Raw genomic sequence first — 13,056 nt, 5'->3', positions numbered from 1 at the left:
TGCATGCTTCCCTTTAGTAGTATGGTATTTGTTTTTCCTGGCGCTATGTTCATTTTCTTATGTGTAACCCATTCATGAATTAATGTCATAATCTGTTTTGCTTTATTTTCCAGATCTCTTCGATTTTCCCCTTCAACCAAGACCATCAAGTCATCGGCGAATGCCACAGAGGTTCAACCCGGAACCACAATCTCCAGGACCCCGTCAAATACGAGATTACAGAAGTGCGGCCCCAGGATCGACCCCTCCGGACATCCTTTTGTCATGGTTTTACTCTCTATGCCCACACTGGACTCAACGTACACAACTCGCTCTGAAAGGTAAGAACAAACTATGTTATATATATCCCAACTTACCCCAATTCTGCGCAAAATATCTAGGATTGCTTCCCACCACAAATTATCGAAGGCATCTTGTATATCAACCAATATACCCAGCACAAACTTCGCTTTTGTATTTACAACTAAATTTTGAACGTGCAGCAAAGCGTCTATCGTACTTTTATTTCTCTTAAACCCGTACTGGTTTTCATTTACGCGACCAGACTCCAGATATTTGTCTTTAATCCTTCCCTAAATCAACTTTTCAAACACTTTACCCAATACAGGTAGCAACGAAATCAAGCGGTATGACTTTGGATCAGATTTGTCTCTGCCTTTGTCTTTCAGTAACATTACTGCTTTAGCCTGTTTCCAGGAAGCTGGAAACGTTTTATTTTTCTTACAGCAATTGAAAAGTTCCATCAACGCCCCAGGTTGCGTTGCCCACAATCGTTTCACATGCTCCGCCCTATATAGTTTCCCCATTTTGACACTCTATTGATTGAATACTTCCCCTATCCTAATTTTATTCATTACAATCTTATAATAGATTCCCCACGGGTCTTTCTGGGATTGATTCATCACGAATTTGTCCCAGTTTGCCTTTTTAGCCCTAAACATTTCGTTCTTATATTCATTCTTTACCTTATTATAATCTCTTATTAATCGAGCAATGCGGTCCTCGCAATACCCGTATCTTCGTGCATTGACGACCTCCTTCCTAATTCTTTTAACTTTTGCTCTGTTTTCCTAGCCCTGGATTTCACCATTTCACCTTGTTGTTTTGTAACTTCCTAACAGGTGTAACCTTATTAATTATATCGCCAAGTTCTTTGCAGAACCTTTCTACTCCCACATTTATGTCCTCATTTAACATTTCACGTACCACAATAGGCTGAAAGCTAAAACATACTAAATCGTCAAACTTACCCCAATTAGTTTTATTAATGTCTTTTATAGTTTTTGTTTCAGGTTCCCGAACCAGCCCACCAACGCCGAAGCAGACCGTCCGGTGGTCCAAGGACGTGTCCTCCACCACTTTCCAGTCCACGACGACGCCAGCACCTCTACCATTCGCCATCGTCAGATCAATCTGCGATTCACCATTAGGACCAGAAAAGGTAGATATGTTACCCATTTCGTTTAATAGATAAATGGTTTTTTCCAGGAGGAATTCCTCAAGTTTAGCCCCTCTTTCATCAGTGAAGCGATCGTACCACATAGTGGATCTTGCATTAACATCTGCGCCCAATATTAGTGGACCATCAGCACACTTTTGAAAAATATCTTCCAGAACAGGTAAGTATACATCAATTTGGTCCCCTTATTGACAATATAGTGATCCTACGTACAATTTTTCATTCCCATATTGAACATTTATTACCACCCAGTTTTTATGCATTAATGAACTTATGGCAGTAATTACCAACGCCGGGTTAATCACCGCGATCGCTGCCCCAATCTCATTACCACCTTCTCCATAGACCAGTCGATATTTCGCTCCCAGACCTCTAATTGAATTTTTGAACACATATGGTTCTTGAATAAGGACTATATCTATTGATTCCTCGACCACCAGTTTTGCCAACTCAGCCATAACAGTTTTTGATCTAGCACAATTTACTTGTTTACACTTTAACCTAAACATAGACTGTTTTTGCTCTTTGTGCTTCTAACGCACGTTTGTATTCAATTCGATTCAATTCGCAACGGGTACCTTACATTCCGCGATCTTATGGCCCTCATTTCCACATCTACTGCATAAGCTCTTTCCCTTACAGGTCTTGGTCGTGTGTCCAAACATGAGGCATTTAACACCTAATGTAACACCTTAAAATAGATATGTACTCCCTAGTTCTACACGAGCACCCATTTAGGAATACTCGTCCCTCTTTCTCAATTAACGAAAAAATTTTTCCATTTGTTTCTAAAATAACATTCACTCTATCTTCTTTCGATTTTTGGCTCCGCCACCTAACTCTTACATTATCATCAAAAACTGATTGAATAATACCTTTCTTTTTTAGGTTTCTTGAATATATCTCGCTCAGTAATTGTTCGTTTTTATACTCATTCGGGACATCATAAATTATCAGTGACGGCCCAAACGTTTTGGGCATTTCTGTAACCAATCCCATATTTTCTTTTTTGATATAATCCTTAACTGCAGATGCACCTTCGTCATCTTGCATTTCTAAAGGCAGTCCCAGACGATGCGTGTATTCGGCGAATATTCGCTATTCGGACACATTCGCGTAGCGTGTGGGAGATCACCTTCGCCGAACATTCGTTATTCGCATTCTACCCGTGGATTGTCGGTAAGCTAGCACGAACCAAAGGAACACGAACCGTACTGCAAATGCTTTCGGCGTAGCTCCCACACGGTTCGCTACTTCGAAATGGTCTATACACAGATTTATAATATATTTCTTAATAATAAAATTATTGTATTATCATTATTATACTTAATTAATTAATACCTACAAGCTCGCGATGAAAAAAAAGGAAAGAATTGATAGCTGTACTTTGTGTAAATTTCTTTCAAACAAAATTTTAAATTCTAAAATAATAATAAAGTTTATTAGTTATTGAACTAATATTTATTATTTAGCTGTCAATTTTTCAAATTTTTAAACGGCTTATCCTATAGCAGAACATTTGTCGAACGTTTTACGAGGCGAATATTTGCCAAACTATCAAATGGTATGGGAGGTAACGCGAATGTGTAATGCGAATGCTAAATATTTGCGTATTCGTCGAATACACGCATCGTCTGGGACTGCCTTAAGGCTATTGTGCCCGCACGAGTTTTTCTCATGCTTTTGACCTTGACCCAATCTAAATCGTTAAGGGTCTTTGTTTTTACTTTTTCTTGGACGAGCTCAGCACTCAAAATCGGACAATTAACAAAAAAGTTATATTTATGGGTATGATTGTTTATAACGTTTTTATTCGTTTAATTACCGTTATCGTTAGAATTTCGCGCCGCCATTACTTTGATATGATCTACAGGACGAGCCCTTTTCAAAATGGTATCACACATTAAAATCCGACAATTAACAAAAAAGTTATATTTATGGATATGATTGTTTATAAAGGTTTTACCTGTTTAATTACTGTTATTGTTAGAATTTCGCGCCGCCATTACTATGACATGATCTAGAGGACGAGCCCTTTCCAAAATGGTATCACACATTAAAATCCGACAATTAATAAAAAAGTTATATTTATGGATATGATTGTTTATAAAGTTTTTACGTGTTTAATTACTGTTATTGTTAGAATTTCGCGCCGCCATTACTATGACATGATCTATAGGACGAGCCCTTTCCAAAAAGGTAGCACACATTAAAATCGGACCATTAGCAAAAAAGTTATACTTATAGATATTATTTTGCTTTTCAAAGAACCGCCTGGCGCCACGTACGTTTGGAAACAGGTTCGTGCTTTGTTACACTTTTCTAATTACTGATATGATTTAGCGACGACCAAAATTCACTTTTATGTAGAAGACGGTATACGCATTCTGATTTGGTAATCATACCTGACATTATGTTAATTAGTTTTCAATTTTTGGGACTCTAAAGTTAGAGAATTTTTTATATATTTTACTGTTTTTCGCGTAATTTAAGGTGTCCGCCCGAAATCTGCGCCGCCAAAGCTATGTAAGGCTCTCTTTCCAATGAGCTATTAATCATTAAAATCGATACACAAACAGAAAAGTTTTTTTTATGGATGGAATTTATGGGTTCACACGGGTGATGTTCGGGGCAATCCTACATGGGCAATATTTTCAACGGATGACCATCAAGAACGGAGTAATTTAATTAATTATGATGTGGGATGATTTTCGGTGAATTATTGTGTTAATAATAAGCGGATCATCTTTAAAATCGTTCAACGGTTATTTCATGATATTTGTAAATGTTTGAAATCGGTTTGATCGTTCTACGATTTCTAATTCCGCATATATTATTATAATCCAGATGATGTTTTTTGTGATCCGTTGAACACGACACGAAGCTTAGTAGTCGTACAAGATTCGCGAATCACCCCATGATGCGGAAGATAGAAGTTGGGTGATTCGACTGGCACTGTAACGGGACGCATGTGATTTAAATCGAGATATTCGCGCATAAATCTGCTATACGCGGTCTTGATACTTGCTGATTTTCGCGGAAGTTGAAGCTGTTGTAGAAGTGACTCGGTGATGAAAGAATCTTCGGATCCTTGATCAATAAGGGCACGATGACGGAATGTCCGAGACCGGCGCGGGAAAAATCTGAGACGCTTGTATAAAGTCACTTAAAAACCCGGGTCTTAGAAAAACTGTCAAAAAAGCAAAAGGCTTACGGTCCTTGTAGAAAATGTAGAAATTTTTCAGTAGTTCTTCGAATAGAAAATAAAAGCCGAAATGCTTTTAACGAATGTGTGTATCTATTCGAATTAATACAATTGAAAATACTTTTAACGAAAATTGACCGGAACGATTTATTACACTTTTTAATGTCAACAACAACTCGAGAAACATGTGAATAACAAAAACTAATAAAATACGGAACGGCCGACTAATAATTAAATTATAAAAACTTTGAACAATTATGAACACACATTTCTTCATCTTGTGCTCCTCGGATCGCATCCTTAAGGGATTCATAATTTCTGGAGGCAATAATTGTACTTAACCTGCTATTTCTAAGTTTAATTTACTATTTACTATTTCTAAGCGAACCGTTTGATAGCTAATTTTTCGTTAATTGGTTTTAACACTGTAAATGATTGATCATTGCCGTCTGCCAGTGAAATTGTTAAATCGACAAAAGGTCTTTCCAATTCCTGGCCAAAATCAGCAATTGATTTTTCATTTTGTCTAATCGTTGTCAATTTCATTTGTATTGAAGTATCTGACTTTTTCGTCAGTAAATGTTTTCGCATATCGTTAACTAAATCCGTAATTGTGGCATACTCTGAATTTAACGTCATCTTTGCCGACTGAGATAAACGCGCTTTTAGAATAAAATTTATTAAATGCCGCTTACCGCCATCATCAAACATAGTTTCGTAAAATAAAATCGAATCTATTAATTTATTTGTCATATCTTCCGTGTCATTCATCACCGTAAGGAGACTAATTGCGACTTTCAAATCGAAATTTGACATATTGATCTCTTCCTCAGTGGTTAAACTAATTAATTCACACTAAATAGTATCTACTTTAATAATCCTAACTCCTTAATAATTCCTAAGTCGTTACCCTATACTTCTAATTTAACTCATTCTTTAATCTAGTAAAGTCGACATACACTAAATCTGCGCCCCTTTTTTTCTTAACTAATATTTCCCCTTTTCGTCTACCACTTGCTAATTTTATTAAATATGTTCTTATTTCTTTAAATTTATTATAACATTTTTCAAATGTAGCCATCAATTACATTATATATTTATATTATTATTTTTGTTATTTATTTCTTACCTTACTTAATTACTTATTTTATTCATTTCTTTTTTTGTTTGCCTATGCATGAATCAATTTGAAATTTGGGTTTATTTATTCGTCATCAATTTTACTGCGGATCTTCACCTGACCTACTTAAACCATTTCACTTCGGGATTTTGCAAGTTCGTGGCGAGTAATTTCCTGACGCATCACAAAATATATTAAAAATAAAGCTAAAACAACTGACCCTATTATGATGTCCAATTGTTGGTTACTGCATTCCCTGCTGCGGATTGATTGATTATAATTTCTTCCTTAGCCTCTTTTGATTGATTATACCCCATCTTCTCTTTATTCCTATAATTTCCTGATGGTGTTTTATAATATATCTTCAAGGATAATTTTTTTTTTTTTAATTTATATTTTTTTCTATTTTTCATTTGTTCGGTTTGCAGGATCGCCATGTAAAGGTTGGGTGTCCTTATATTAAAATACTGATTTAAAGGTGTTCTACATAATAGTTTATTCAACTGCATACGTCGACTGTATTACATATTCTATCTGTTACCGTTTAATACTAACTGATATCTAATTCTAATATCCCTACTTAATACAATCTCCCACTACAAGTGGAACCCGATATTCCTTTTATTTGTATGCATTTCTTTTTGTTAATCTGAATCCGACAAACAAGACGTAAAGATACCGCTAATTGAAGCTCCTGTATCAAGTAATAACTTTAATTTATTATTTTTGAAATTAACTGTTATAAAATTTTCACCGTTTAATTTTAAAATATTACCACCAATAGAACAATCATCTTTAGGAACGAAAAAATAGATCTTCTTCCTGTTTTGTCCGCGCTAAACTATTTAAAATACTTTTAATTCGCAATGTAATTCGTTGTAATTCGCACCCCCACCTACGCATTATCAAACTTCTTCGCGCATTACTTTAAAAGAGATCCAGTATCGCCAGTATCTCTTCCACTTTCCGCTTTTCTTCGAAATTATTTTATTTTCTTTTCTTTAAAGAAATTCAATTTATTATAATTATTTTATTTTATTTTTTTTTTTTGATTTATTTCTCATTTTCCGTTTAATTTTTTTTTCATTTTGTTAGCACAATGACCAACAAATTAAACAAGGCGATTTTAAGGCGAAATATTCAATCAAATCGCCTTTTAGAAACTTTGGGTGTAGGTTTTGCGATTACGGACCGTCCTGAAATGGAAGCTGTTTTTTTATCACGTGCTGAAAAGGCAGATCAAATTTATGATGAATTTCAAGAGCAACATAATGCTATTATTGGGTTAATTGACGATGAACAGTTTGATGACCACAAGACTGTTCGTCGACAAGCTGACACGATTTCGGACGATGATTCACGATAATTTGTCGCTTTCGAATATTGCGAAATATCAATATTTGCTGACATCTCTGGTTGGTGAACCACTTAATTTAATTAAAGGGATTCCTGTCACTGATGACAATTATCTTATTGCTTATGAAACACTTAAAAAAAGATATGAAAACAAGCGTCATTTGGCAACTCTTTATTATAATGAATTACAAGGTTTAAAACCTATAAGTGGTAAGTCTCCTAAAAGTATTCGAAATTTGATTGATGCTTTTTCTGAAAATCTGGAGGGTTTGCGTAAATTTAAGTTCCCTGTTGATTCTTGGGATTTTTTGCTTTTTAATATGTTACTGCAAAAATTGGATGATGTTATAAAAACTAAATTTGAAGTGCAACAAAGTGAAGTTGACATTCCGTCATTTAAAAGCTTACTTACTTTTCTTGAAGGTCAAGCCAGGGCTATAGACTCTGCCCAACTAACATCGTCAAATTTCCGAACGTCCACAGACAAAGCTAAAAACTGTTCTCGTTATTTTAAGACTGCACCTTTTCCACCGAAACTCAGGTTAAATCTGCGAACAGTGCGAAATGTTCTATATGTTCCGATTCTCATCTGATATATCGTTGTCCAACATTTCAGAATAAAACCCCGAATGAGCGATTAAATTGCGCTCGAGATAAAAATTTGTGCAGAAATTGCTTAAGTTCTCTTCATTCCACGGGCAATTGCACATCTGTGTCTAGTTGTAAAGTTTGTCAGCAGCGTCACCATTCACTTTTACATTTAAAAACACCTCCTAAATCCGCAATGCATATTAACAGTGCTGATCTTTCTTTAACCTCACCGGTTAATTCCGTTTCCGGGAAGGGTGTTGCCCTTCAGAATAATAACATTTTCAACACGGTAATTTTGCCAATTGCAATCTTAGAAATAAAAGACTACACAGGGTCTTTTCATAAAGTACGAGCCCTTATTGATTCCGGGAGTATGGCAAATTTTATAACGCTGAATTTAGCAAATAAATTGAAGCTTCCGCGCGTGAAGTCTTGCCACGGGATTTCTGGGTTGAACAGCATGTCATCCACCTGCAACAAAGGTTCAGTTTATTGTCAGATAAAACCTTTCGCAATGTCTGAGCCTTCTTTTGATTTGAACGCCATTATTACAAAGACTATTTGTGCTCAGCAACCACAAAGATGTTTGTCGATAGATTCGTATGCGCATCTTAAAGATTTGCATTTTGATGAAGATCAGTATTCTCGATCCGCGCCTGTCGATTTGCTTTTGGGTGCTGAACTGGTGCCTTATGTATTGGATGATCAGCGAGTGACTGGCAGGCCTGATGAACCTGTTGCTGTGGGATCGGTGTTTGGCTGGTTGTTGATGGGGACTGATACAGGGTCTTCTGCTTCTTCAGAAATCACCGCTTGTTGCGCTGTCGTTGATTCATCATTGGAGACATGTTTTCAACGTTTCTGGGAAATCGAACAGGTTGAGACACAACTTTCTTTATTTCCGGAAGAGGCGGTATGTGAATCACATTTTATTAACAATTGTCAACGTGCACAAGATGGACGTTTTGTGTTGGCCCTACCATTTCGCGATGATCCGTCTAGATTGGGCAATTTTTACCATCAAGCGCTTAGAAGATATTTACTCCTTGAAAAGCGCCTTTCTCGAAATTCCGAATTAAAGTCCGCTTATTCTGAATTCATGCTCGATTATCTCAAATCTGAGCATATGACATTGATAACATCTCCTTTCTCCGATACAACCACCAATTACTATTTGCCGCATCATTGTGTTTTGCGTCCTAATGGTCCGTCGACGAAGCTTAATAAAGGTACCTCAGCTATTGCAGAGATCAGCTGTTCTAGTTATCTCTTGTTAAAACCAGTGACCAGTGAAAATGCCGACGAAATTACTGTTTTTGGGCGATAGTAATTTTTGCCGAATGCTACGTACTAGAAGTAACTACAACGTAAGTATTTGTTCTAACAGATGTGAAATTAATTCCTACTAATGGTATATATTTTAGGACGACAATCAAAACGGACAAGCAACGGAAAATATTTCCTCGACTTAGCAGTAGGCGGTCAAACAATACTAAAATTTTGCGGCGCGCAAAGTGTATTCCAAAAACATGTTCCTCTTGGTTTTGTGGAGATATTGTTGAACGTCATATCGTTATAATGATAAGAACTAAAGATATACTCCATAAAACATCACCATCCCAACTGAAGACCCAATATTCTCACCTCTTCCGCTTCCTTCTCTCCTTAAATCCTAAAGGAATACAAATTTGCACAATTCCTCCCTGCAAAAACTTCGAGTCTGTGAACGTAAGATATTATAATTTTTATGTCATGCTATAAATAAATACTCTCCATGCCTTCATAGGAAATCAATCATTACATTCGACGGTTTTGTGCTGAAAAGCAAATCAATTGTACCGACATTGAAGCAATTGTTAACAGAATCATGATGAAACGGTAACAAAACGTAAAAATGTTTCTTTTCTTATGTATTTAATACAAATTTCTACACAGGGATGGTATTTAATTAAATGAACAAGGGTTGGAAACGGTCTGGAACGCGGTAGCAAGTAATTATAATCATATTCTCAATCCATTACACAATTTAATTATAAGTAAAACAGACCATTAATATAATAAACTTCTTTCTCTATCAAAAGTTTTTTTTCTATCAAAAGTCCACCCTCCAAATCATTCTAAAATTTCATCAATTTTGGAGGTGCCCAACGGGGTCAAATTCACCCCCAAAGTCCGCGCCACGGTGTATACTTATAGCGTCTAATAACCAATTTTTTTCTCGGAAACCATTATACCTTACGGTGTTTGGATGGTCGATTTAAATCGCTAAAGGCATCCTCTAAATCATCCTAAAATTTCATCAATTTTGGAGGTGCCCAACGGGGTCAAATTCACCCCCAAAGTCCGCGCCGCGCTGTGTACCTATAGTGTCTAATAACAAATTTTTTTTCTCGGAAACCGTTATACCTTACGGTGTTTGGATGGTTGATTTAAATTACTAAAGGCATCCTCTAAACCATCCCAAAATTCACCCCTAAAGTCCCATCCACGGTTTATAATACTGATTTTTTTTTCTCGGAAACCGTTAGGGCTTACGGTGTTTTGAAAATTGATAAAAATACTTAGAAGTGTGTTCTATTATGTGGTAGAATTTCGTTTAATTCGAAGGTGCCCATCAGGGCGAAAACATCCCTTTTTCGGGGGTGAGGGTTGAAAAATTTTTTTTTTACCAAATGGGGATGGTTAGCTGTTCTTGAGGGTAAGAGTGACCTGTGTGTGAAATTTGGTTACCCAAATCGTATTGGTTACGGAATTATTAATGTTTTAAGTTTATTGCTGGGATTTATGGATAGCTTCACACCAGTAAATTTTTCCCAGTTCTTATGGTTGTCACTAACGTATGCAGTCAACACGGTCTTTAATGTCCGATTAATTCGTTCAGTAGGGTTTGCTTGAGCATGGTAATACGCGGTATATTTGGCTTTAACATGATAATTCTCTAATAATCGTCCGTACTCTTTAGATCTAAACTGAACCCCGTTATCTGACACTATTGTTTGAGGCACCCCATAAGTCAAAAATACTCCTTTCTCTAAACATTTTACTACGTTGGCTGCGGTAGCTTTTCTTAACGGAAAACACACAGGGAATTTACTAAATACGTCAAATATTACCAAAATATAAGAAAATCCTTTATTACTCCTAGGTAAAGGTCCTATTAAATCTATACTCAGATATCTCCAAGGTTTATCTGCGCCTAAATGACTAGTCATATGCCCTGCGGGATTGTTCAACTTTCTTTTGTTGACAACTTTTACAATTCTTTATATAACGTATTACATCAATCTTTAGTTTGGGCCAATAATAATGTTTCGTCAATTTTGAAATAGTCTTAAAAACGCCCACATTTCCCCTGTCTCAGGTATGTCGTGATATTTATGCAGAAGCTTTGATCTATCTTTCTTTCCTACAACAATCCTCCAACCTTCGTCCATTGTTAGAATCGAATAATTTACAATATATTTTGGATACTTATATTCGTTCGCTAAAATATTCTGTTTCAATTTCTCTAACCAAGGGTCGTCTAATTTAATTTTCGGCACAACTTCGGCAATAACTACGGGCACGGATCTGGACAATAAATCAGGTACAACACGGTCCTTTCCTTTTCTATGTTCAATAGTGAAGTTGTATTGCTGTAATCTAATCGACCATCTAGCTAACCGTCCACTTGGTGATTTTAATCTGTTCAGTCACACTAACGAATAATGATCCGTAATTACTCTAAAATGAGATCCTTCAACATATGGCCTAAGTCGTTCGATTGCCCATAGTACGGCGAGGCATTCTTTCTCGGTTGTACTATACTTCCGCTCTTGAGCAGTCAAACATCGACTTAAGTAGCAAATTACTTTTTCGTCCCCATCAATTACCTGCATCAAAACTGCGCCAAGTCCAAAGTCCGAAGCATCCGTCTGCACCACAAATTCTTTCTCAAAGTCTGGTCTTGTCAAAATTAGAACCGTAATAAGTTTTTCTTTAATTATCTTCCAAGCCCTAGTACATTCTTCGGCCCAATTAAAATTTTTACATGTTTTCTTTAACAATCCTGTCAAAGGCGCTATTACCGTAGCAAACTGACACAAATCTGCGATACCAAGATGCCATTCCCACCATACGTCTGACTTCTTTTACCTTGTTCGGTATCGGAATCTCCAGGATAGCTTTGACTTTATCGGGATCAACATGCAAACCGCTTCCGTCCACCACGTAGCCAAGATACTTGGGACTGTCACGAAAGAAATTACATTTGTCCTTGTTCAAGGTAAATCCTGCGTCTTTCAGCCTGTTACATACTTTATTTAAAATCTCAAAATGTTTTTCCTTACTCGCCGTTACAATAATCACGTCATCTAAGTAAACAAATACGTGAGGGTCCAAGTCGTTTCCTATCACTCCGTCTATGAATCTCTACCTCGTTGCAGGAGCATTAGATAAGCCAAACGGCATACGAGTAAAACGTACTGAAAGTACTGTAAAGTACTGAAAGAGTCCGCGATTGGGAACTGTAAAGGCTGTATATTGTTTGCTCTTTTCTTCCATAGGAATTTGCCAGTAGGCTGATTTAATATCGATACTCGATAAATATCTCTCATCTCTCAAACGATCCAAAGTCCATGACACCTGTGGTAAAGGATATGCGTCGGATTGTGTTACCTTATTGAGCTGTCTGTAGTCCACACAGAACCGATAAGTACCGTCTTTTTTAGGAATGAGCAATAAGGGAGAGGACCAAGCACTTTGCGATTTTTCAACGACACCAAGTTCGATTATTTCATCAAGCTCTTCTCATCTACGATTTTCTGCATCGCAGGTTATATAGGGTAGTACCTTTGTTTTATAGGTGACACGTCTGTCCGAATACAGTGTTCAACTAAATTTGTGTGACCTAATTGTCGATTTTTTGAGTCCCTAAAAACATTGTCTAAAATGTCAGCTAGTGTCTTTTCGTCTTCGTCCGTAAGTGTTGATCTCGATTGAATTGTATTAGAATGTTATTCAGGAGTCTCATTCGAAAATGTCCATTCCCCACGTCTTATGTCAGGTACAATGCCCATTTTACACCAAAAGTCTGTCCCCAGTATTAATTCATATTTAACCAGTGGCACCAATAAAACTTCTAACATTATGCATTTTTCTTGTATTTCATAGAAATAGTTACAAAACCATTCACAATACAGCTATCGTTATTTGCGATGGTAACTTTCTTATTTGCTTTGAGTATCGGTATATTTAAATTCTCAATGAGACATCTTTAATCCCCCGTTCACCGAAAATAGTCTGATTCGCTCCCGAATCTAATAAACCTACAACTTTTTTCCCAAA

At 36.5% G+C, this 13,056-nt stretch overlaps 1 protein-coding gene across 1 annotated transcript; it reads left to right on the top strand.

The window, feature by feature from the left end:
- The first annotated feature begins 7,924 nt into the window (after positions 1-7,924).
- LOC111421605 (uncharacterized) lies at positions 7,925-9,058 on the top strand. Its single transcript, XM_023054772.2, has one exon. It carries the CDS (start codon positions 7,925-7,927, stop codon positions 9,056-9,058), a length of 1,134 nt encoding a protein of 377 aa, XP_022910540.2.
- Positions 9,059-13,056: the final 3,998 nt, after the last annotated feature.

Source organism: Onthophagus taurus, chromosome 8 (assembly GCF_036711975.1).
Source record: "Onthophagus taurus isolate NC chromosome 8, IU_Otau_3.0, whole genome shotgun sequence".
In the NCBI taxonomy this organism is placed as follows: domain Eukaryota; kingdom Metazoa; phylum Arthropoda; class Insecta; order Coleoptera; family Scarabaeidae; genus Onthophagus; species Onthophagus taurus.
The sequence above is the reverse complement of the archived record's forward strand: the minus strand, read 5'-3'. Positions and strand labels throughout refer to the sequence as shown.

Coding starts and splice junctions, on each gene's coding strand:
- LOC111421605 (XM_023054772.2), top strand. CDS start 7,925: ATGCATATTAACAGTGCTGATCTTTCTTTAACCTCACCGGTTAATTCC.